Source organism: Acanthopagrus latus, chromosome 2 (genome assembly GCF_904848185.1).
Source record: "Acanthopagrus latus isolate v.2019 chromosome 2, fAcaLat1.1, whole genome shotgun sequence".
Classification (NCBI taxonomy): domain Eukaryota; kingdom Metazoa; phylum Chordata; class Actinopteri; order Spariformes; family Sparidae; genus Acanthopagrus; species Acanthopagrus latus.
Genome location: NC_051040.1, coordinates 30,227,226 through 30,250,521, shown reverse-complemented (window position 1 = coordinate 30,250,521; position 23,296 = coordinate 30,227,226). Strand labels below are relative to the sequence as shown.

Here is a 23,296-nt window from a genome sequence, read left to right as displayed (position 1 = left end):
GAAAGTAACAAGAATGGAAAGAACAAAGGAATGAAGACAGTGGGAGAGAAAATGACAAAGATGAGATTTGGGTCAAGTGAAGGTAAGTGAAAGAAGAGTATAAGAAACAAATCAATCAAAGTTGACAACTCATATAACAGAAATATGATGAGAAATGTAACATCAGAAAAAGAGTGCAAATGGAGACAAGTGAGCAGGGACTAACAAGGGCTTTTCCTGCGTTGATATGTCAAGACAGACACCAACTTTTTCATATTATCCACCAAGGAAAAATAAAGGCCACAGTAATTATAAGAAAATCTAAACCAGTAATTCTCTGCAAACCCACTGCGAAAAATGGAAATGTTTTGTGGTGTTATGGCCAGACAATAACGTAACAAAACAATCACAGAGCCACTGAGCTAAACGGCGGATGTATATGCAATACATCAACAAAAGTTTCAAAATGAATTACAATTTGAAAGGAAATCTTCATGTTCTAATAGTAAAATATCTGTTACTTTTGACTGTTGGTGATTAAAGTTGTTGAAATCCACAAAATAACAGATTTGATAAAGGACATGTATTTGGTAGTGCATTTGCTACTGGATTCAGGTTCAATCAAATGTTTTTCAGCCCCAGTCATAGCACCTAACTACTATTCTACCAAGAACAAACAGACCGGATGTTTATATTGTGTACGCTTGACTGACAGGGTTGAGGTTTAAGGTAACTCTAATCCTTGTGTTCCAGCAAAAGTAATGTATGTTCTTTCATAGAAACCAAATAAGTGAGAGCAACAACAGAATATTTCAGTGGCATTATTTTAGTAAACTGGCTGAAAATGTTTCCACTATGAAAGTTTAAAAGTACATTTCCAATGGAGTTGTACCCGTGTACCTTAGCAATTAAAGTCCTTGGCAATTCAAGTCAATTCAACTCTAAACTACTACTACAAGGGGGGTAGTTGGTCACCTCTGTGAATCAGTTAATGTGTGTTTAAGGGGACGAGCTGTAAAGAGAGATTTAAAAGTTGTTGGGGTTTTTTTTTACATTGGGAGTGGGTCAGCTGAGGGAGAGAAGTTAAATCATCTGGTGACAAATCTGGGGCAATCGAAGCTGTCAGCTTGCAGACACATTCATTCATTTCAGTGAGCAGCTAAGTTAGACTATGCCACCTGGCCACTGGGCATGTCGATAAATCTACCATGGAGACGGTTTGTTTTTTTCACAGAAGGGATGACAATGACGACAAAATACATTTAAGTCCAGTTCCTTCATTTCCACAAAGATTTCTGCTCTTCCTTCTTTTTGCTGGATCAGATCACATAAACCTCTAGACAGGCAGTCATACTAGGAAGGTAGACTCCTGAAGTGATAGTGACAGCAGTTGTCTTTGTACTGACCTGGAGCTCTTGAGGCTGCCGTCATCTGAGAGGTTCTTTGCGGAACCTTTGCTTTTTGACAGCCAAGATTTCACCCCATCCACACGATCCTCCACCTCAGAATCTGTGTCTGAATCCCCCTGACTGGGAGTCAGAGACAGGAAAAGACGTCAGAGGAAGCAAGGGATAGATGAGATTATGAATAAAGAAAAGAATGAAAAAGCCATATATAACCATTCAGAGAGGAGAGAATACAGTGAAAGAAATGTTAGTGTGCAAGGAGAGTCAACGCTGGTAGACACATTCCTATAATTCTCTCTAGCTGTGGAACCAGAGAATGAAGACAGGCTGCAACTGTTAGTGTAGAAGCAAAGAGGGATTGTGGCATTTCCTCTGTAAGACACAGCACAAACACACAAACATGCCAGCAACTTGTCACTGTTGTCACTATTAGATGAGTGCTATCATAGTTCAGCAGTTAGCTGGCACTGAGGCATCAAAAAGAAATCCACCTTTACTCTTCCAAAGTGACTTCAGAGCTCAAGACAGGAAGAAAACATAATGGCTAAGCTTAAATTGCAGGAACTCTGTTCTTTCACAGCCTGGCTTTTAGTTTTCACCATCACTCCTGTTAGGTATGATCAATTTTACACACCACATACATTGCCGAGATTGGGGAAAGAAGCAACTCGGCTGGATGCTCTTTGACACAGTACACTAATCACCACTTAAGCTGACTGGTTTTAAGACCACAGTTCTACTTTGTTATCTAAACTACTTGTTAGAAAGTGAAGAGGAACCTAAAAGGGAAGTCCAGCTTTACACATCAAGGTCTTGGAAGTTGTTCATGTTTGAAGACAACAGCAAGGTGGGAGTGTGATATCAAAAAATACTTGCAGTACTTCTGAAGCTCACTCATTATATCTGCTTGAGGCCACATCAACACATGAATAACATAACACAATTGGACCTGTGTGCACATTTTTAGCAGTCCAATTGGTGGCATCAGGTTTTCACCAGGAAATGAAATTCATTGAATAGGGGCCCTTACACAGGCCATTGGGGCTGCCATGCGACGGTGGCCCTTGAAAAATCACGCTGATTTGGAGTTTCATTGAGCTAGTGCAAGGAAGAGCACGGGCAACATTTTATCAGACACACTCTCGATAAGAAGTGACTATATTAAAGAAAGTGGTGTGAAAATAAATGCTTTATTTTCATGGTTTGAAGTCAGTCTGCAGTCCTGAGCCTTCTGGTTCCCCTTTTTGAATGACAAACAGACTACTACTACTACTTCTTATACGGGAGCAGAACATCTGTACTAGTTGGCCTTTGGCTGTAATCACTGTGGTGTGTTCAAGTGCAGCTTTCTGGCCGAGACACAGGCAACATTAGGGGACACAGTCAGCCTTCGTCACAGCTAGTTCTTGATGTTGATTATGTGTGTTTCAGCCTTAAAAAAGACGATACCGCTGGTCCTATTGTATCGATCGGATTCTTTTTTTTTTTTTTTTTTAACTTTCCATTGCAAGTCCAACAGTATTTAGAGTGCATTGCTAAACCAATGGAGTACTCTATACATCTCTTTCAGAGTCACAGAAGAGAATGTACAACTGAGATAGTTGCATTTCACAAAAAAATAATCTCAGATGGTTTTGCCTTGGTTCAGTTTACCATTTTTCCTTTTCTTAAGATGATACTTTTCAGCAATTATTAGAGTACCATAAGACTGGTATACCCTTTTACAGAAAATGGAAATTCAGCTGCTGCTGGTGTGTGGTAGATACAGTTGAGCAGGTACTTGGCTTAAATGAGTATCTGGTACAGATAATACAGTTTAAGTAAAAATATCATCTGCATAAAATGCATCAGTATCTGTACTATTGATGAAGAAAACTTGTTCTGTAAAAAAGCTGTAAAAAGCTCCCTCACTCTTGGGATAGAAATGAACTGTATTTAGTTTTTTTAGTAAATTAGTTATAAAATAGCAACTTCTGATTGACCCATATCAATTTGAGGCTGAAATAAATAACTCCCGGTTAGTCCCATCCACTTCCTGAGTACAGATAAAGATTACAGAATTGGTTGAACAGATACAAATAATGGTGTACCTGCTCCTCCTTAATAATGGAGGTACTACTCTAAAGAAAGATGATAAACAATGGACACTCGCCATCAAATTAATACCAACGTACATTGCACATCAAAACCTTTTCATAGTTATTAAGGCTGTTTGAAAGACACATTAAGGAATGCGTCATCAAGCTTACCTTGTACTCTGGAGATGTTTTGGTTCAAAAGTTGTTTTTTTTTGTTGTTTTTTTTTAAATAACAGCTTGGTGTCGTGAACTGAATAAATGTAACTTTGACGTGTAAAAGCTGTGTCCCTCTGACTGAAGATCGCTGTTGTCAGAGGGCAATAGACTTGAATTTAGGGCACAATCCCTTAACTTTCTCCTTATTTGATGCTACATTATTTAATTAGCTTAAACAACCTTCATCATGAAGATCAGACTGAAAAAAACATTCACCAGATTATAAGTGAGAAAATGTATACTGTTTCTGTTTAAAATCTATACATGTACCCCAACCACTCACTTCGTCAAGGTAGAACATTTCCAGATGTATCTTTCATTGGGTAATTATTTTCATCACCAGTCCAACACATGCACAGTCATATGCATACACTCATAATTTTGGTTCTTGACAGAATGATTTGGTACGCAGCTGGGCACTGCACTGTTTTTCCTCTCAATTATCATTAGACGTTCACAAACCACTGCGAGCCATGGAGTAAAATATAGAGCCTGTCATAAAATTTGACACGGATGAAAAGACTGCAACACTCATTAAGTGCTGTCAAAGTCCAGTGCTTGTGTGGCACTGTGAAATTAAGTTGTTACAGCTTAATAGTCCTATAGAGACATCGGGGGGTAGCACAACATCTCTGCATCAGTTTCAGAGCCTCCCATCTTGTTGAGGAAGAGAGAGAAAAATACACTTTTTCAAGCACACACAGCTCTTAAAGGCACACTACCACCAATAATAAAAATCAAACAATTAGAGACAAAAGCTCTGTGTATTTCAAATTATGGCTTGCCCGTTGAGATTTAAATGCACAGCCTACTGGCTTTCATAGAATACAATACAGTATCTCACAAAAGTGAGTACACCCCTCACATTTTTGTAAATATATTATTGTATCTTTTCATGGGACAACACTGAAGAAATGGCACTTTGATACGATGTAAAGTAGTCAGTATACAGCTTGTATAACAGTGTAAATTTACTGTCCCCTCAAAATAACTCAACACACAGCTATTAATGTCTAAACCGCTGGCAACAAAAGTGAGTACACCCCTAAGTGAAAATGTCCAAGCTGTAAATAGCTTTGCAGAACATGTTTCGACTATTAGACAATCGGGGGATTTGTTGCTGCCTGCTGTTATGATGACAGAGCAGTCAAGTGTCTTTGTCTTTGGCACTGTGGACACTAAACAAGGGGAGAGACAGAAGTACCTCAAATCCAGACAAGTTTTTGTATCGAAACCTTTTAAGAGTTGAAACTTTCAAATCCAACGGTGTTATTAAATGTAATCATAATATCACATGCAATCATACATGGTGCAACATATAGTTGAACTCAATCTTTGCATTTTATCACATCCCTAACTCCAGAAGCAAGGGGGCAGCCACTGTGCAGCATCCAGGGACCCACTCCAGCTCCAGGTAAAGTTCTGACAAGCGAATAAACCTAATACACAATACAATAATTTGTCTTTCCAGGATAGATGTGCTGGTCAAGTGCTGGTGAGTGAACTCTTCCCTACAGCTCTTTTAAATTAGTCTTTTAACATTTGTCATTTGTTTTAACATTCAGTGTTTCAAGTTTTTTTTTTTTTATCTATTTAGTTATTTATTTTTTACCTTGTATCCATCGTGACACTGCTGAGTTTCTTATAACTAACAGTATTAAGCACAAAAAATACAGTTAAATTTTATGAACACTGCTATAAAGTTGATATTTGATCAATCCTGCCCTCATTATCCAAGATAGTTGCTTTGCACATCAACAGCTGTGAAAGTAGAATATATTGTTTATCACCACGTCTGTCTTATTTGTGTCTCATGAAATCAATCTTACACACAGCACTGGCCAACTGAATTTTTTCTAATGAATAAATTGTCACCAACTGTTAGTGCTGACAATGGCTATTGGTGGCTAACCTTAACAAATGTTTTACATTTTGTCAAATAAAATGTGAATTTATGGAAGTGTTTTTTAATGAATGGTTTTGTCAGTGCTTCTTTAAGTCTTTATCACATTTATGTTCATAAAGACAAACATTTTCTTCCACAGTGGTGCCAAAGTTCAGATTTTTCAACAAATTCTACCAATACACACTTGATGAATTCTGTGATGTTTACAAAAAGGGTTAAGATTTTATTCTTTTACAATGGGAAAACTAAAAAGAAAAGTTGAAATAATGATCAGTTTTTAAAGGTATTACAATAGAATAAGTGACATAGTAATAGAAACTCTGAGTAAATGTTACTTTCACCCTACAGCTGCAAAACTCAGACTGTCATTATACTCCAAGACTTTCGTGTCAGTGTACAATTTTATGATGTGCTCAGAGTACACAGGGAGACCTCTGGTTTATAGCCAGCACCACAATGGTGGGCACCATGTAACTGGGAACTTCACACAATGTGTCAACCACAATTTATGTCCTTGACCACCACACCATTAGTTAAACCCTGCCGAAAGCCTGGGGGAAGCAAACAAACACAGTGCTGAGGAGACATTGATTGTCCGTGACATTGTTTTGCCATTAGTTGTACATCTCTGTTACACACTATTACATTCATCATTAGTTTCTATGGATCCCCCTGCTCTGCCGTGCTCAGCTTTGCTGCTCTATGTCCCTGGGTCTTACAGATGCCTATGTTTATGCTCCAGATATATGAAACTCGACTGTGAAGTCCTGTGGCTTTAGAGCACAGACAGGCATATGCATCCTTTCCGAGACTATCAGGAAACAGATGCTTGGAAAACTCCTCTCATCCACACAGTCACATGAGAAGGTATAACTGTTATTTGTGCTGCAAAACTGCAACGAGCAGTAAGTAATTTCAGTGCGATGTGAATTGCAAATGTTCAAATAATCATGCTCTAGTTACACCAAAAGCTAACTGAAGTTACAAAAAACCATTCCTATCTTGTTGTCAACAATCTGTCCAAAAGTGATTTCCACATTGACTTAAAAAGACTTAAAGAAAGAAGGTCATTGGAGTTACATGATAATTGTTACTTATGATCCCCAAATGTTATCCCCAAAGCCTAAGTTTGCTTGATTTACCCCAATGTACCTTCTTACCTACAGTATATAGTGGTTTACAGGGTTGAGACAGGAAACATTTTGATAGCAGTGGTATTGGGGAATAAAGACCACAACATTTATTATGCAAGCTTACAAACACTGACATGTTAAAGCTGTTTATTGAGCTGCAGAAGCTCCTTCTATACTGGTGATGAACTGAGGAGCAACCCTCCATTAAATTGTGAATTGACAAAATCAAGAGGGAATTTTATGGAGTGAAGAAACAGACAATTACATTTTACTGCCATTTTGTTGGATTTGCTAGTTTAAATATGAATAATTATTTTCTGGATTAATTTGTATCTGTGTAATTTTGATTAGTAATTTGATTTGATTACTCAAACTTAACATACAAATTTCGCAAAATAAGTGTTAGTGGGTTTTTTTGTTTTATGCAATTTTGTGCAATTATTATATATATTTTTAAATCTTTAACTATCTGGTCATTATCTCCCTTTTGTTTTCTTGTCATTTAACTGTGATTTTAAAATGTTCTTAGTATATCAATTTTAATGTGTTTCTATGTCGCTTTGAAGCACTTTGAATTGCCTTGGGTCTGAATGGTGCTATTTAAATCCTTGGCTTTTAAAAATCAAAGATAGCTAGGTTGTTGATTTGCTATCTAGCCTGCAAACTGACCATACGTTTGCTCTTGGAACAAGCTACTGTGCAATACAAGATGTGTGTTATTCTGTAGGTCCCCAAAACTGACAAAAGTCAATAAACACTAATATGTGCTCAAAAGAGAACTCTGGCTGTGTAATTCACAGAGAAGGTCTGTATGTTGTAGCAGAAAAAAACAATGTATTATTGGTGGTATTTTAAGTTATTAGTGCTCTGAGTATATGCATTAGATATAAGCCTCTCTGAATGTTATGTATCTTAGAACAGTCTTGAGCAAATGGTATTATACTGATAATGATATATTACTGACAATATATAGTAAATCATTTGAAAAAAAAGTGCTCAAATGTGGCAATGCTAACAGCTCATTACAAATCAGAACACATTGGTCTCTTGGAAAAAAGCCTTCTTTTCCAGGTGTGATGAATAATCCTCTATACTTCCAGAAAACCAAACACTGACAGGGGACAGGATTGGCTGGGAACCAGAGGTTACCACTGCCTGTGTGCTACTTGTCTGGTGAACAAGACAGCTTTTTGTAAGACATTTGAGGGTTCTACATTATTAAGTGTGAGTCAAAGATTGATGAGGATCACACCCTTTTTGTCTCCAGTCACTGCCAAGGCCCACACATGTCCACCCCTAGAGTGGGCCAATGAAATATTAAAAGGGCCTGGGGAGCGAGAGGATGACTTGTTGCAACTACTGTTCAGACAAAAGACAGCAGTGTCCAACATGATGCCCTCAGACCAAAGACTAGGCCATGAACACAGCTGGGTACCCCTCAGCAGCATAAGAGGGAACTGTGAGGAAGGTCTAGGCCTCTAGGGGCATGACCACAGAAATCATCACACTTGTTCCTCCAGTTTAAAGCTTTGCAAACCACACAGGGAATCTCAGTAGGTAAGCTTGTTTCATGCAGGGGCTCAAGTAACAAATTGTAAGTGGAATTCATGCATATCAGCAAGTGAAGGCATGCAGTCATGAGTGGAGTAAACTGGGGTTATGAGGGAATCTTTGAGCACTGCTGATGATGCATCATCCTTGAGCCTTTACACAGAAAAAGGAAAATCCCCCTTGGATTAACTGCACCTCTGCTTCCTCCATTCGGCCTTTGATTCTACGGGCCTGACACCAAAAGCTGATGTTAATTTAAAAAAATGTTTTAAAAAAGATTATAATCATAGGAAACAGAGTAAAGTCACCAAACAACAAAACTGGACCGGAATGCCAGGTGCATTCCAGATATCTTTTTCTTTTTTTTTTCTGTTGGGGGGATTTTTCCTTTAAACATCAGCTCTTATATCAGACTAACTGGACCAAAACTAAATCCAGAGAAAAAACTCTGTGCAAGAAATCTCTCTCCACAATCAATGTCTGCACTTAGCGTTCAAAGACTGTAGAATGCTGCATCATTTCCAGTGGACCAAAATTGGTCTATAACTAAATAAAATGAACAAAAATAGTTCCTCACGTTCTGTTCTGTCTTTTCTGATACTTTGTCACCATATCTTGCAAACTAGTCATGGTGATGATGGGTGGAGAGACGGACAAGAAATTATAACAACAAAAGACAATAGAAGAGAAAAAAAAACATGAAATAATAACTAAATAAAAAATTATACATCAAATGCCAATGATGCCTATATATATATATATATATATATATATATATATATATATATATATATATATTTGTGTATTGCCTTTACACAAAAAAAGTCAGTTTTCCCTTCGGCAAAGTAACTGTACGGCATGCATTCTTTTTAGGGGCATTTACTCTGTATGCCATTTTATCCTTTTATCCTGATCTTGTGTCCTACATCAGAGTGAAAAGCCTTACAGAGTGTATTCTAATGACTCACAGAGCTGTTTACTGCTACTGTAGGGAGAAGAATAATCAGTATGGCTCAGCAGGCATATCAGAGGGTAAATACATTTTTTTACATGGCACCCCAGAGAAAATACGGGATGTTTTACTGGGTGTAAATAACACAGTCTGACTTGTTGAAAAAAAAACAAAAAAAATAAAAACCTACATTTAGATCACTTTATCATGAACCCTACAATAACTTTAGTGCGACTAACCAGCTTCCTCACTGTTTTATCCCTACTGCTTTTTATCTCTGTGAAGCTTGCCCAAACATTAGCTGGGGAAACTGCAGTCTATATGAGAGGGAAGGGCAATAGAGGTACAATGGGAGTAATAAAATTACCAGGAAATTTAACAGCTAGATGGCTTTGGTTGGATTGTTGAAATTGTCATCAGTCATGTATCATAGTGGTGGTATGATACATGACAAGAGAAAACAAATCGACTCAACTTAACTAAGAAAATATGCCTCTTTGGTTTCTCTCTAAGAATTACATGTAGAAATGGATACCACATCTGTGTGTTAAGTACAGAACTAGAGTCAGGACAGGAGTCAGGAGTTAGCCTGGCTTACCTTGAAAACTGGAAAAGGGGAAACAGCTTAGCCAGGCTCTGTCTAAAGGTGTTCAGACAGACACCTTGCATCACCCTGAAAGCTTCCTGGTGATTGATCTAAGCTCTATTCTATACACAGACATAAAACTGATATCCATCTTCTCAGCTTACTCTTTGGAAGCAAACTTTTTGGAAACCAGATACAGTAGAAAGGACATGACATGTAACTATTTCACCACAGCAACATCTCATGGCAGAATAAGGCTTTAAAATGAGGAGTGGTGACAGTAGATGGTCTAAGAGAGTAGAGTGACCAGTATGTAAATAATGCACTACATAAAGTCAGATGCAGCAAAAGACAGATGTTTGTATTCTAAATAGAATGTCATGGTGTTTCTTTTTCAAAATTTGCGTAATTGCAGAGCACAGGGAAAATGCGGCAAATACCTCAAATTCTTAGACATAAAGATCTTCTTACTGATATATGGAGTACAAAATTATAATTACATCCACTTGCTAGCTTTTTCAGGAGCTCCCAGCTGTATCTAATGGTCTTCTTTAGCCAATGGAGTTAGCAATATCGTCACAGTAACAACTGCGGGTTTATCACAATGACAACTTGAAAAAGCTAGCAAGTGGTATTTGAGCTAAGATTTTTGGCACACTTTGTGCACGGGTGCCCTTTGATACAATGATGACTGGGCTGTAAATGGTGTCTTCCTAGTGACTGAATTATTCCTTGGGAAAGTGTAAATATTTGCTAAATACGTGGCTATTGGATTCTCTTCTCTTTGCTTACACTTTGTTTAGTATAAATCCTCCCCATTCTGGGACTTCAGGAAGCTCCAAACCCCGGAGTTGATTTTTTTTTATACCTGTTGATAAGGTCTTCATTATCATCACTCTCCATCTCATCCTCGATGGCTGCCTGGAGGTCACCAATCCTTTTGAAAGCCAGCTTGAGGTCTGCCTGCAGGCTCTGATTTGCAGCCTCTAAGCTCTCAATATCCATTTCCTATTAATGACACAAGAGTCAAGGTTCAATGTTGCTGATTGATTGTTGATGGAAGCAGGCTCTTATAAAATGTAGGGAGTGTCTGACTTTGCTGCTTGGTCAGTGACAATTGTTAGTAAGTTGTCTTATCTCGTCATAGCCTTACCAGCTCATGTTTCTTGCGGCTGGCCTCGGCTTCCTTTTTAGCAAGTTCACCCATCTCTTCTTTGACGTCGCGGATCTGTCTCTGCAGACGTTTGTTCTGCTCCTTCTCTCGGTTCTCACTGCTGCTGCGCTGGTCTCGTTCCTCCGTAAGCTTCTCCAGGTTCTCCTTAAGACGAGCTACAAGGCTCTGTGCAGTAAGAGAGAAAAGGTTCACCAGCATAGTCAGTTTGATACCTTTACATAAGTTGTATGTGAGATAATGCAGAGCCAGCACAATATAGAACAACAGAAGTGAACAACAAAATCACTGAAAGAGCACATTGTTGTTTTGAACAAATTAGGCAAGTCACTTGGAGCCACTGCAAATCAGCTACAGGTCCCACAATCAACTGTGCAAACAGTTGTAAGTATAGGCTACATGGCATAGTTGCTGCCACAATCAGGAAGAAAACAAAACTTTCTCCTGATGCTGAGAGAAAAGTGGTAGGGATGGTCAAGAGTCAGCCCAAAACCACCAAAGCTGTAGCTGCTGGAAGACAGGTGACATTCTCCACAGCCAAATGTGTTTTGCATCGACATGAGCTGCCCTACAATAAAGAAGCCCTTGCTCGAAAAGTGGCATCTTAAAGCTAAACAGAAGTTTATTGATGGTCACATGGACAAAGGAAAAACCTTCTGGAGGAAATCTCTGTGATCATATGAAGCAAAAATGTAGTTGTTTGGCCACAATGAGCAGCAATATGTTTAGAGGAGAGAAGGTAAGACTTTTAACCGCAAGAACACCATACCTACAAGGCAAGCATGGTGCTGGTAGTATTATGGTGTGGGGCTGTTTTGCTGCCAGTGGATCTGGTGGCAGACGATTGTGTCTTGGGTGCAGTTGGGTGTTCCAACAGCATAATAATCCCAAACACACATCCAAAATGATAGAGGAATGTCTAAATCAGGATAGAATTGAGGTTTTGGAATGGCCTTCCCAAAGACCTGACCTGAACCCCATCGAGACTAAAGAAAGTTTGTGCCAGTAAGGCAAGAAGGCAACAAGTTTAGTCACAGATTCTGTGAAGAGCAGTGGTTAAAAATGCAGCCCGATGACGACCAGAAACATGTAGATGAATATCAACAGCAACCAACAGAGGTCAAAATGGCAAAGAGACATTTAACTAAATATTACTATTTTTGACTTACAACTACATTCACTGTATGTATATTTGTGAGCCAGCAGATTTGGTCACATTTTCAGAAGAACGATAGTAAATTCATTATTGAACAAAACTTCATTAATGTTTTTTGTGACAAAGTAGTTTGTGTTCCAGCTGTAGAAATCATTGGAACTCAGGACTGCCATGCTGTACATGTTCTTTACTTCTGACCATGACTGTATACATATAACTTGATCATAAATGTGTATCTATCTGTATTCAGACTGTGCATCAATGTAAGTAGCATACTTTATTGGTGAGTGAACGTCTGCATTAGCCACCAGCTCTGTCCATATTTCACAGACAGTGGGAGTTGTACACTGCCTCAGCACATCTGTATTGATTTAATCCTGCTACCTCCAGCACTGATGAGTTGAATAATCAGATCACCTGACAAAAATGGCAGGTTTTTATAAATGCAACCTCTATCCTTCACTTGTGCTTTTTGTCTTAGGCAAAATCTGAAAGTAATTTGAAAATGACAGAATAACAAATAACACAATCTAGAGGAGAATGTAAAGAAGAGATGGTTTTATCTGACTGGCAGTGGTCTGAAATTTCATGGAGCTACAGTACAGGTTTATGTGGTGCAATTGATATTTAGTTAATCCTGGCCTTTTATTGATCTGTTTCTGCAGTTGATCTTTGACCCCAATACATTTCAACCACCCACCAGAACTCCTCCACCTGTCTTTAGCTCTCACCTCCAGGCGTTTGACCTGGGTCTTCTCAAACTCCAGCTTGGACTCCAGTTCACGAATCTTGGCCTCCTGCCGGCTGACGAGAGATTTCTCCACCATGGACTGTTCCTGGAAATCAAGTTGGCTCTGGAGGGCTTGCATCTAAGACAAAAACATATACATATTTATACACAATACTTGTGAGTGACACCCATTGCCTGGAATAACATCTGACCTTTATGTCTCAATTCAGATCTTCTCACCACAAGGAGTAGACATTCCATGTAGAGTGTTGCAAAGCTCTGTCTTGGGTCCATTACGTTTCCTTTTCATTTCTAAATGCATGCTATCATTTTTCATTGATATGCAGATGACATCCAACTCTACACAACTGTTTATCCAAATGAAAGGAGCCCCCTTTATTCTCTTAAAAACTTGATCCCTGACACAAGTTTGGCAAATGGCACAACTACACTGTGCATACATTTTACCACACTGTTTTACAGCCAGAGTCTTTAGGTTCTCATTTCAACCACTCAAGACACTAGTTAATGTTTTGAGATTTAAATTCTCCTTTTCTGACTGATGGAGCTAATCCCCTGCTGCATTTGGTTGCATTCAAAACCTTTAGCATCTTTGGTCAAATTGGAGTCTAGGAGATTGCAGACCCTCAGAGCACTCGTCACCATTTCTGTTCGTGTACGGATTAAACAAATAAGATTGGTGTTAATTAGTGAGGCCTAGAGTTGTTGGTATGCTTATTTCCAAACCTTGGACAGAGCAAAACTTTATGCTAAACTGGCAATCTTGACTTCAACTCTGTACTCCACTCAAAGGGATAACAACATAGTGTTATAAGTTAGGAAATGTAGCTGATGTTAAAAAAATTGAAAATACAGTGCTTCAGAATGAAAGGCTTTGAATTCCTCAAAATAAGGCTACAATACGATATTCATAACACATTACATACTACTTTAAGCACACTATAGCACAAGACAACCTGTGAGGCAGGTAAAAAATGGAGAGCCTGGGGGGTGGTTGATGTTTTTCTGGCAAAAGAGAAGTTTCAAGATTTTCTCATGCTCTCAGTGGAGACACATTATGTCTCGATGGTGTCACTATATGGAAGACTGCATGGCTTGGGTTATACTAAGTTAACCTATCCGTTGCACAGGTGGCCAGGTGGTCATGCTGGAGTATTATCCCCCTCTTCTTGGCTCAGTTTGATTTGTCAGGTACAGCTGTGGTGAAAATGATTCATGCTGCAGGAGTCGTTACGAGGATGACTAACATTTTCAGCATTATTATCTGGCTGAGCTAGGAAACCAAGTTATACTGCCAGCACCAATCCTGACTGAATGACACATCAATTACATCAAGTTGTATTTGTCAAGAGATCGGTGAGTGCTAAAGCAAAGGAATTGGGCTACAGTAGCGCTTCACATTCATGCGATTTTGTAAATGTAATTCTTCATTAGAACATGCAGCAGAAAAAAACCTTGTCTGTCAAGATAGAGAAGCCCTGCATTATTAGGCTCAAACTGTCATATAGTCATCATATATTTTTCTTATTCAAGCTCTTTAGGCAACAATAACTAATTATCTAATAATCAATCAAAATGTAAAAACAATTAAAGGAAGCCCATCTCTATTTCCCAGACCCAAAAGCAATTTAAATTCAGAATTCTCATATTTAAGAAGGTGGAAAAAGCTAAACAAAATGAGTACACACACTCAAAAGCGCCTGTTGACCTCATAACTTCTTGCAGGCAACGCAGCCCATTGCGATTTGTATGAGAAGCGTTAAGTTGTATGCATTGTTGGGCATGTTACTTTTAAAAAGTAATTAGTTATAGTTACTAGTTACCTTTTCCAAAAAGTAACTTACTTAGTGTCTGAATTACTCCATTACAGAAACTATTGCAAGCTCACCTGGCCATCTTGCATTTTGAAACTCTATTTAGAACCTTTTTAAGATCCAACAGTGCAAAATGTAAATTCTTGCAATTTTTCAACTGGTCTTAAAATTTTGATCAGGAGTGTATTTCGTAAATGCACTGATGCCACACATGATACCGCTTCATTGCATTGGACACTTTATTGCATTCCAGGCAATAAACATTGCGACTCTGAATACAAACAGATGAAAGAGGTGAAAAGCGAGTGACAGAGAGAGACGAGAGAGTTGGAGACAGAGAAAAATAACTCCACATCTGGTCTCTCAGAGCTAATTGCTAATGTTCCCCTAGAGTCACTTGGATTTTTGGTCCATACAAAAAGCCATTTACTGATGGAGGGTTGTCCAGGAGTGCACGAGTGCAGTAGCTGAAACCTTACTTCATGGAAAACAGGAACAGAAATGTTTTATTTCAAAGGTAAGTTCTTTACTTTAAAGGAAAACTCTCACCAAAATGCAACCTAGTGTCTTTTTGTGAATGTCCCCGAGTCAAACCTTCGTGTAAAAGCATAATTACGACGAAAGAGGCACTTTTAAGATTTATCGTATTTTCGTTTTCGGGTCATTATCATTTTCAATGGGAGTGCCAGGGGCAATACTATGATAGCATCAAAATCTGTATTTTTAAAAAAATAAGCTTGACACAACATGAAACTTTGCTCGTACTAAGCCGACATCAAATGTTTGATGCGTTGAAATATGTGCTGGGACCCTGTTTCTAATGTTGCTGAAGTTTGGTGCTGTTCTGAGCATTATTTGTGGCTTTTTGTTGGAGATTTATACTTGGACTCATTTACTGCAGCATATTGTCGTTGTGCGGTTGTTTCTGAGGATGCTAAAACTACGTAAGCTAGCGGTCCGCAAACTTGATCTCTTGAGGGGGGGTCGTACTCGGTGTCAAGGTGTGTTAGAACATGGATTAGACTTACACCGGAATATCCCTTTAATCTGTCAGCTATCAGAGATATTTTGTCAAGTTTCATTTTGTCAAATGTAAAGACAGTGCCAATGTGGGGGCTTTTTGCTGATACAGGAAATTATGTTCATTTAAATGTATTTCTATTTAATTTATTATCATTTATTGTAACAAGCAGAGACAATATAAATCCTGTCTTCCACCAATTCAGTGCATCTGTAACCAAATAGTTGTTTTTGTTGTAGAAATATTGGTATCAGTAAGGTATGGGCAAGTACACGAATGAAAATACTCGTTCTCGTACTGGGTTTAAAAAAAAAATGGCATCAGTGCAACCCTAATTCGTTCAGCACCGTTTTTCTTTCCTGTTTTACTGTGCAAAATGCATATAGTTGCAAGTAGACAAAAATGACAAATTTCACCTGGCTGTCCCTATCAAATCACCACTAAGCTAGGACCTGAAAGTCACCATTTACCTTTTCTTGAATATCCTGCTTTTCCTTGAGGGCCTCATCCAGCTGGGCTTGGAGGTCACTGATCTGAGCCAGGTTCTGGGCCGACTGAAAGCACACAGGCACAGGAAAGAGGAAAAGTCAGAGGGTATCATGATACTACAGTGTGCAGAGTATACACAACCTGTACAGCTATGAACAAACAATAAAAAATACCAGCAAGATCAAAGACATTAGCAACATTATACAGACAACTAAATCTGCTGAAAAGGTTTTCCTAGCCTGGTGAAAATATATAAATACATCTCATTTCAAAGTGACCCATGTGAATATTTTTGTAGATGAAGCACTCTGCTGAAATGAATTCTACTGGGAATTCAACTGCCTCAATTAAGAAAGAGGGATGGATTCATCTGGAGCCAGTGGAGGCAGATGACTCATCACTCAATCAGTGCCAGAAAGGAAGCGCTTTTACTCCACTTTTATTTCCACTTGCTGTTCATCTGCATATACAGCTACTTTAACACTAATGGCAAAATGGGGAAATTATTAAATGAGCAGAGATGACTAGTAGTTAAACATTCAATGTAAAGCTTGATTCAGGGATTTCATCATTTACAAATTAATTATTGCTATAATTATATAGCAATACAGATTGCTTTTTGACTTTTTTGACATGATATGGTCAGAGACATGAAAAGAAATGCATAACATTCCAACAGCTTACTGATATATCATGACATTTTTGCTTTTCATTGAAAATCCTATAACCACTCAATGTCATTCATCTGATTATTCAGTTTTAATGTCTATTTTTACCTTTTATCTCTTGGGTCACAGGATACACAGTCATACTAATAATATTACAATATTCAAATGACATACAGAAGGTGGGAAGATCCCAAGACCCGCTATAATGTTCCAAATAAGGGCAGGGAAGAGAAGACCTCTTACAAGTAAAAATGGAAATTTGTGAAAATTCCATCCAGCCTGAAGAGCTTCATTAAACCACGAAGTAGAGCCTGAACTTTTAACATTTTCAAATAAAATAATTTCAAGTATAAAGTTGCATAAGGACAATGTAAGTGTATTTTTCAGGTCTATAATTATTCCAGTAGCACAATCAAGACAATTTGTTCAAAGTGGACCTGGGCCACAGCAGCTTTGTGTTTCTTCATTAGCTCATTGAGGTCCTCCTGGTCCTCCTCCACTCTGGACTGCAGGTCATTTTTCTCTCTCTGCAGACGGCTCAGCTGCTCCTCCAGCTGATGGACAGAAAAAAAAAAAATCAAGACAATTTGTAATTAGATGAACCGAGCTGTTTGGTCACTGTGTCAGACAGACTAGACAAAGATTTGTAGCTGGTTCTCACATCAAACCTTTGCATACATGTACACAATTTAAAAACTATATTTAAATCCTACAAATAGGGTCTGTGGGTCAAAGAGTCAAGTTACAATTGCAACATTTTCTTTAATGACTTTTGAAGCATAAATGTACTCAAAGGTAACTATATTCCCCCAGAGATGAGACACCAATATTAGTCATATCTCTGTAAATATGAAAAGTCACATCTATCAAAGTTCTTCTGGTAGAAGAGGACATGATCAGTAAATGTAGCCGACATTCACTGCTTGAAGAACTCAACCTTTTCTAGGTGTTGATGCAATTTTGGTTGTTAATTCAAGTAATCATTAATCCGAGATCAAAACTGATAATGAGTTATGGGACTGAATCAACAAACTGGCTATCTTTCCTTACTGGGCAGTGCTCCCAAGGCAATCTAATGTACAGTTAGTGTTTTTTTTAAATATAATTAATAATTATATTTGATTATCATTATTAATTATTATCATCATTATTATTTTATTATCATGAATACATCCCTTAAAAATGTTGTATAATGACCTACACACATAATTGCTTGCAAACAAGTCATTGCCAGTTTTATTGGTTTAGGATCTAACGTCCTCTCTTTAGCTTCTTCCAACAACATCTGATGGTTCTCTCGCAACTTACAGTAAAGGAATGCTCAAGTTTAAAGATAAGATTGTCCATAAAGAGTTGAGAAATGTGGCTAGTGGTCAGTCTGGAGACATGCTTTTACTTTATACTTTATACTTAATACACAGAAGAGGGTTTTCTCTGAGAAGAATCCTAATTTGTACAAACACAGTCCATCTGTGAATCACTAGGCCCAACAGAAGTTATTTACAATGACAGTCAAAACCAGGTTATCCAATTAGAGCACATAAGCCTCATATCTTCAGCTGAGGGGAGGGACTGTCCTGAAGAAATCCTACTTCTTTATTGACTCAGTGAATCCTCAAATGACAGTGAACAGTTGGTGGTGCAGAACTACTGATTAATAAAATATGACTAATGTGACTATATGAAAAGGCTAATGAATCCATTTGCAGATAATGTTACAGATAACAAGTAAATGAGAGGAGTCAGGGATGCATGGGTGTAACCACGCATTCTTTAGGGGGGTCGTGTATCCCCCAATATTGAGAAAATAGCAATCTGTCCCCCGCCCATCTTTATTCCCATTTAGCAGTTGTTGTTGTTGTTGGTGTTGAAGAGAGAAGGTGGGATAAAATGGAAGTTCCTACAAAGCGGAGAAAGCAAGACTGACAGCCGGACATAAGAGGGTTTTTTTAGACAGTGAGTAACTATATAACGCAAGTCACCTAAATAGGTCACATTGGCTTAGTAGATTAATGCAATAAGCGCTGTGCCTTAGCTGTTCTTAAATCACCGTAAACCTCAGCCTCCCGGGGCTTACTTCTTTCATAAAACGGTTACCACATATACCTGGCAAGGTTTTATAAAATAAACACACAAGCAACAATAATCTATTGATAACAAATAATCATTCTTCCACCAAGCAATGCAACGCTAGTTCTTCAGCGACATTCAGCAGAATGGTTGCTAAGCAACACACAGACGCAACAACACAGACTCAGTTGAAACTTAACGTTAAAGATTGGGGTGATTGGTAACATTTATCTGCATATATTTAAGCACTGATATAATAGATCCAGGTTGTACAGCTGACTAGTTAAGAGCCTTGAAACAACATCACTCTGCTGTATTCACACCAAAAGTGAAACAAATAAACACAAAAACTTTTTTACCAGCTGTGTCACCACCAGAGCATGCCAGGGTAGGGACCCTCACTTACAGGGGAAGAACAGCACGCAGAGTTGCTAATGCACGGAGCTTCTTTCTGGATCTTATAATCGCTTTGTGTGATACTAGTTTGAACCTGGATGTATGTTTGATTCTCTCTGTTCAAGTCAATGATTTAATTCACAACAAGATTTTTCAATGTAAATGGACACACTTTGCTTTTGCTTCTGTAGTTGTAATTAAAATCAAGATTTTACACTTAATTCTTTGTACAGTACAAGTCTATGTACAAGTATTACACTTTTCAGTGTAAATGCATAGACTTTTATTTTGAGACAAATCAACAAAATACAAATTAACTTGGATTTACTTAAAAATCCATTGCACATTTTTTCGTTAAAGGGATAATCAATCTTTTGTTCAAGTACAGCATTAGTTGTCATTCTAATCCTAGTATTGACATAAACACGCTTTGGGTTTGTAATTTTTCCCCATTGGAAGCTCCATTTCACTACTACTGGAAAAGTCATAATTCCAATTGGCAGTTGTGTTTAAAATCAGCAAACAGTAAGCAACTGACCAATACAAAACGAAGTGGAGGGGCATCCACTATCTCAGAAAATTTCACAGAATATTCCTTTACATGTGAATTCAAATGGTCAATGTTGTCCTCAATACTTCTAAATGTGCAAATTCTCATATAAAAAATATCATTTATTCATTTACAACTCATTTACATATCACACTCTCTTTTTTTTAGAACTGTTGGCCTCACAGAGAACTGATAAAAGCTTTGAAGCATCTCCAGCTTTGAAGCATCTCCAGCTTTGCAAAATGGGAACAATATTGTGATGATGTGACCATTGGTAGCATCAAACTTACATTTAGCACATTTAACCATAGGCTGTCAGTACAATCTCAACCCAATTACATAGCAGGGCTCTTTATTTCTCTTAGATTGCCATGGTTCTCTGGAAAAATAAAGCTGTCAAACACATGCAAGACAATTTTCTCAAAACACTGCAATTATGGAGATAGAATGACAGGAGAATGGCAAAAATGCCAGACCATTTGAAAGAAATGTTTTTTGCATGATTTTACCTTCGGTTGAATTGCGGGATATGGTGTGGTCGAGGCTGCATCAAAACACTCCATTTATGCAATAACAATTTCTGTCATTGGTTTTCCAAGCCTTTTACATTCCCAGCTGGCTGGGTGTGTGCTGCAGAGGTCATCCTCAAAGATACCATTTCAAAACAAACAGATACTGACACAACAAAATTGTGAAATTAATTAGGCTCCATTTATGAAGTCTATATTATACACACACGCATTCAAAACTATTGGAACAGTGAGGCCAAATCCTTTATTTTTTGTGCTGTATACTGAAAACATTTGGGTTTGACATCAAAAGATGAATATGAGAGATCAGCATTTTTCAAGTGTGCAAAATTATTGGAACATGTGACTGCCAGGTGTTTTTTGCTGTCCATGTGTGTCCTATTACACTGATTATTCAAACAATAAACAGCACTGAATGTAGAGCTGTGTGATATTACGATACATATCGTAGTGCAATATATAAAAATGTCTACCGTAGGATATAACCCTCTGTTGTTTATATTGTAATTTTAACGTGTAGGCTACATGTTTAGCACTGTTGCTACACTAACGTTAACATACACTACGGTTGTGATTTAACACGTAAAGTGCAACTCAACGTCGGAATGCCCATTGGATGTCCAAATTTTGAGTTCAAAACAAGTTAATTGTATGAAGGCAAATGTTACTGCAGCAATGCCACTGCTTTGTGGTAGCATTTTTATGTCACCTGCAAGGACTCGTTTACAACACTAGTCGCTCATAAGTAAACAGAGGCAAAGCAACATGGCGGAGACAGAGGACAGCTAAATAGAAGACAAAAATAACATTGCTAGTAACATTATATCAGATGCGGATACAAAAGCAGAACCCCAAGAAGATTTGGTGCTGAAAAGGGGGAACCGGAATTCCATCATTTGGCTTTGGTTTGGGTTTAAAATATCAGACACCGACCAGATAACAGTAACCTGCAAAACATGCCACCAACAAGTTGTTACTAGCGACTCAAAGACATCTAATCACTTAAAGACATGGCATGAAAAACAGTACAGAGACAGCAAGAAGATGCAACAAAGCACCAACATTACCTCAAAACCACAAAGTGACGAAAAGAAAAAAAACGCCAAACGTGCCCGAAAGAATCATTGACCAGAGGCACCCCCTATGACAAGCAGTCCCGCAGACACCGCAAAATTACAGATGCCATCTCTAAATTCATATGCGGTGTGGAATAACGGCGTTGTGCCGCTATACTGCTAGCTCAGAGCCACCATACTCATTTTCAATGTTAGCTGCTTTATAGCAGCCCCCCCACCGGCTGACGGTGAGGAGCGTCCGTCCATCCCAGCCGACGGCGAGGAGCGTCCGTCCGTCCGGGCCCCCCGGCTGACAGCAGAAAGTGCCATTCATTTGCCTTTCATTCACATGGTTATCAAAAACAGAGCTCAGATGTGATTGATTTGAAAATAATAATAATAATAATAATAAAAATTTATTATTATTATTATTATTATTATTATTATTATTATTATTATTATTGTTGTTATTAATAATGATGATAATAATAATAATAATAATAATAATAATAATAATAATAATAATAATAATAATAATAATAATGGGGCGGCTGTAGCTCAGCGGGTAGAGCAGGTCGACTAGTGATCGAAAGGTCACTGGTTCAAATCCCGGCTCAGGGCTGAGTTGCATGTCAAAGTGTCTTTGAGCAAGATACTGAACCCCACATTGCTCCTCAGTGAGGGCCCTGTGATGAGCTGGCGACTTATCCAGGGAGTACCCTGCCCTCGCCCAGACAAGGCTGGGATTGGCTCCAGCAGCAACACCCCATGACCCCATGGAAAGGGATAAGCGGTTACGGACAATGACATGACATAATAATAATAATGAGTACACCCCACAACAAAAACTACTAAATCTAGTACTTTTTATGGCCTCCATGATTTTTAATAACAGAACCAAGTCTTCCAGGCATGGAATTAACAAGTTGGAAACATTTTGCTACATCAAACGTTCTTCTTCAGAAATCCGACAGTGGCCTTAGATGTGTGTTTAGGATCCTTGTCATGTTGGAAAAGTGCACGACGACCAAGGGCACGGAGTGATGGTAGCATCTTTTCTTTCAGTATAGAGCAATACATCTGTGAATTCATGATGCCATCAATGAAATTCAGCTCCCCGACACAAGCAGCACTCATGCAACCCCACATAAACACACTGCCACCACTGTGTTTCACTGTAGGCACCATGCATTTTTCTTTGTATTCCTCACTGTTGCAACACCATACAGTTTTGAAGCCATCAGTTCCAAAAACATTTATCTTGGTCTCATCACTCCAAAGTATAGAGTCCCAGTAGTCTTCATCTTTGTCAGCATGGGCACTGGTAAACTCTAGATGGGCTTTTTGTGCCTGGGTTTTAGGAGAGGCTTCTGTCGGGGACAGCACCCATGCATGCCATTCCTCTGCAGTGTACGCTGTATTGTGTCACGGGAAATAGTCACCCCAGTTTGGCTTCCTACTTCCTGGAATAACTGCAGTGAACTTGCATGCTGTTTTTCTTCGACCCTTCTCATCAGAAGATGCTCCTGTCGAGGTGTTCACTTCCGTGGATGACCTGGACGTCTCTGTGAGATGGTTGCAGTTCCATCTTTTTTAAGTTTTTGTACCACTTTTGCTACAGTATTCTGACTGATGAGTAAAGCTTTGCTGATCTTCTTGTAGCCTTCACCATTGCGGTGTAAAGAAAGTATTTTCTTTCTCAGGTCTTGAGACACTTCTCTTCCATGTGGCGCCATTGCTAACAACATGAAATAAGAAGGGATTTTCTACACACTTTTATTGTGAACTGTCTGCTGGACACCTGTGTAATGAATAATT

General features: G+C 38.4%; 1 protein-coding gene across 1 annotated transcript in view; it reads right to left on the bottom strand.

The window, feature by feature from the left end:
* The window catches only part of LOC119009374 (unconventional myosin-XVIIIa-like), a 127,331-nt gene that overhangs the window by 3,774 nt on the left and 100,261 nt on the right, over window positions 1-23,296 (bottom strand). Inside the window, exons 30-38 of the mRNA XM_037080584.1 lie at window positions 21,718-21,788; window positions 19,354-19,459; window positions 17,315-17,431; window positions 16,191-16,274; window positions 12,866-13,003; window positions 10,961-11,146; window positions 10,676-10,815; window positions 8,847-8,891; window positions 1,386-1,508 (exon numbers count right to left, since the gene is read on the bottom strand). Coding sequence (XP_036936479.1) covers window positions 1,386-1,508; window positions 8,847-8,891; window positions 10,676-10,815; window positions 10,961-11,146; window positions 12,866-13,003; window positions 16,191-16,274; window positions 17,315-17,431; window positions 19,354-19,459; window positions 21,718-21,788 — 1,010 coding nt within the window. The remainder of the gene's footprint in view (window positions 1-1,385; window positions 1,509-8,846; window positions 8,892-10,675; window positions 10,816-10,960; window positions 11,147-12,865; window positions 13,004-16,190; window positions 16,275-17,314; window positions 17,432-19,353; window positions 19,460-21,717; window positions 21,789-23,296) is intronic.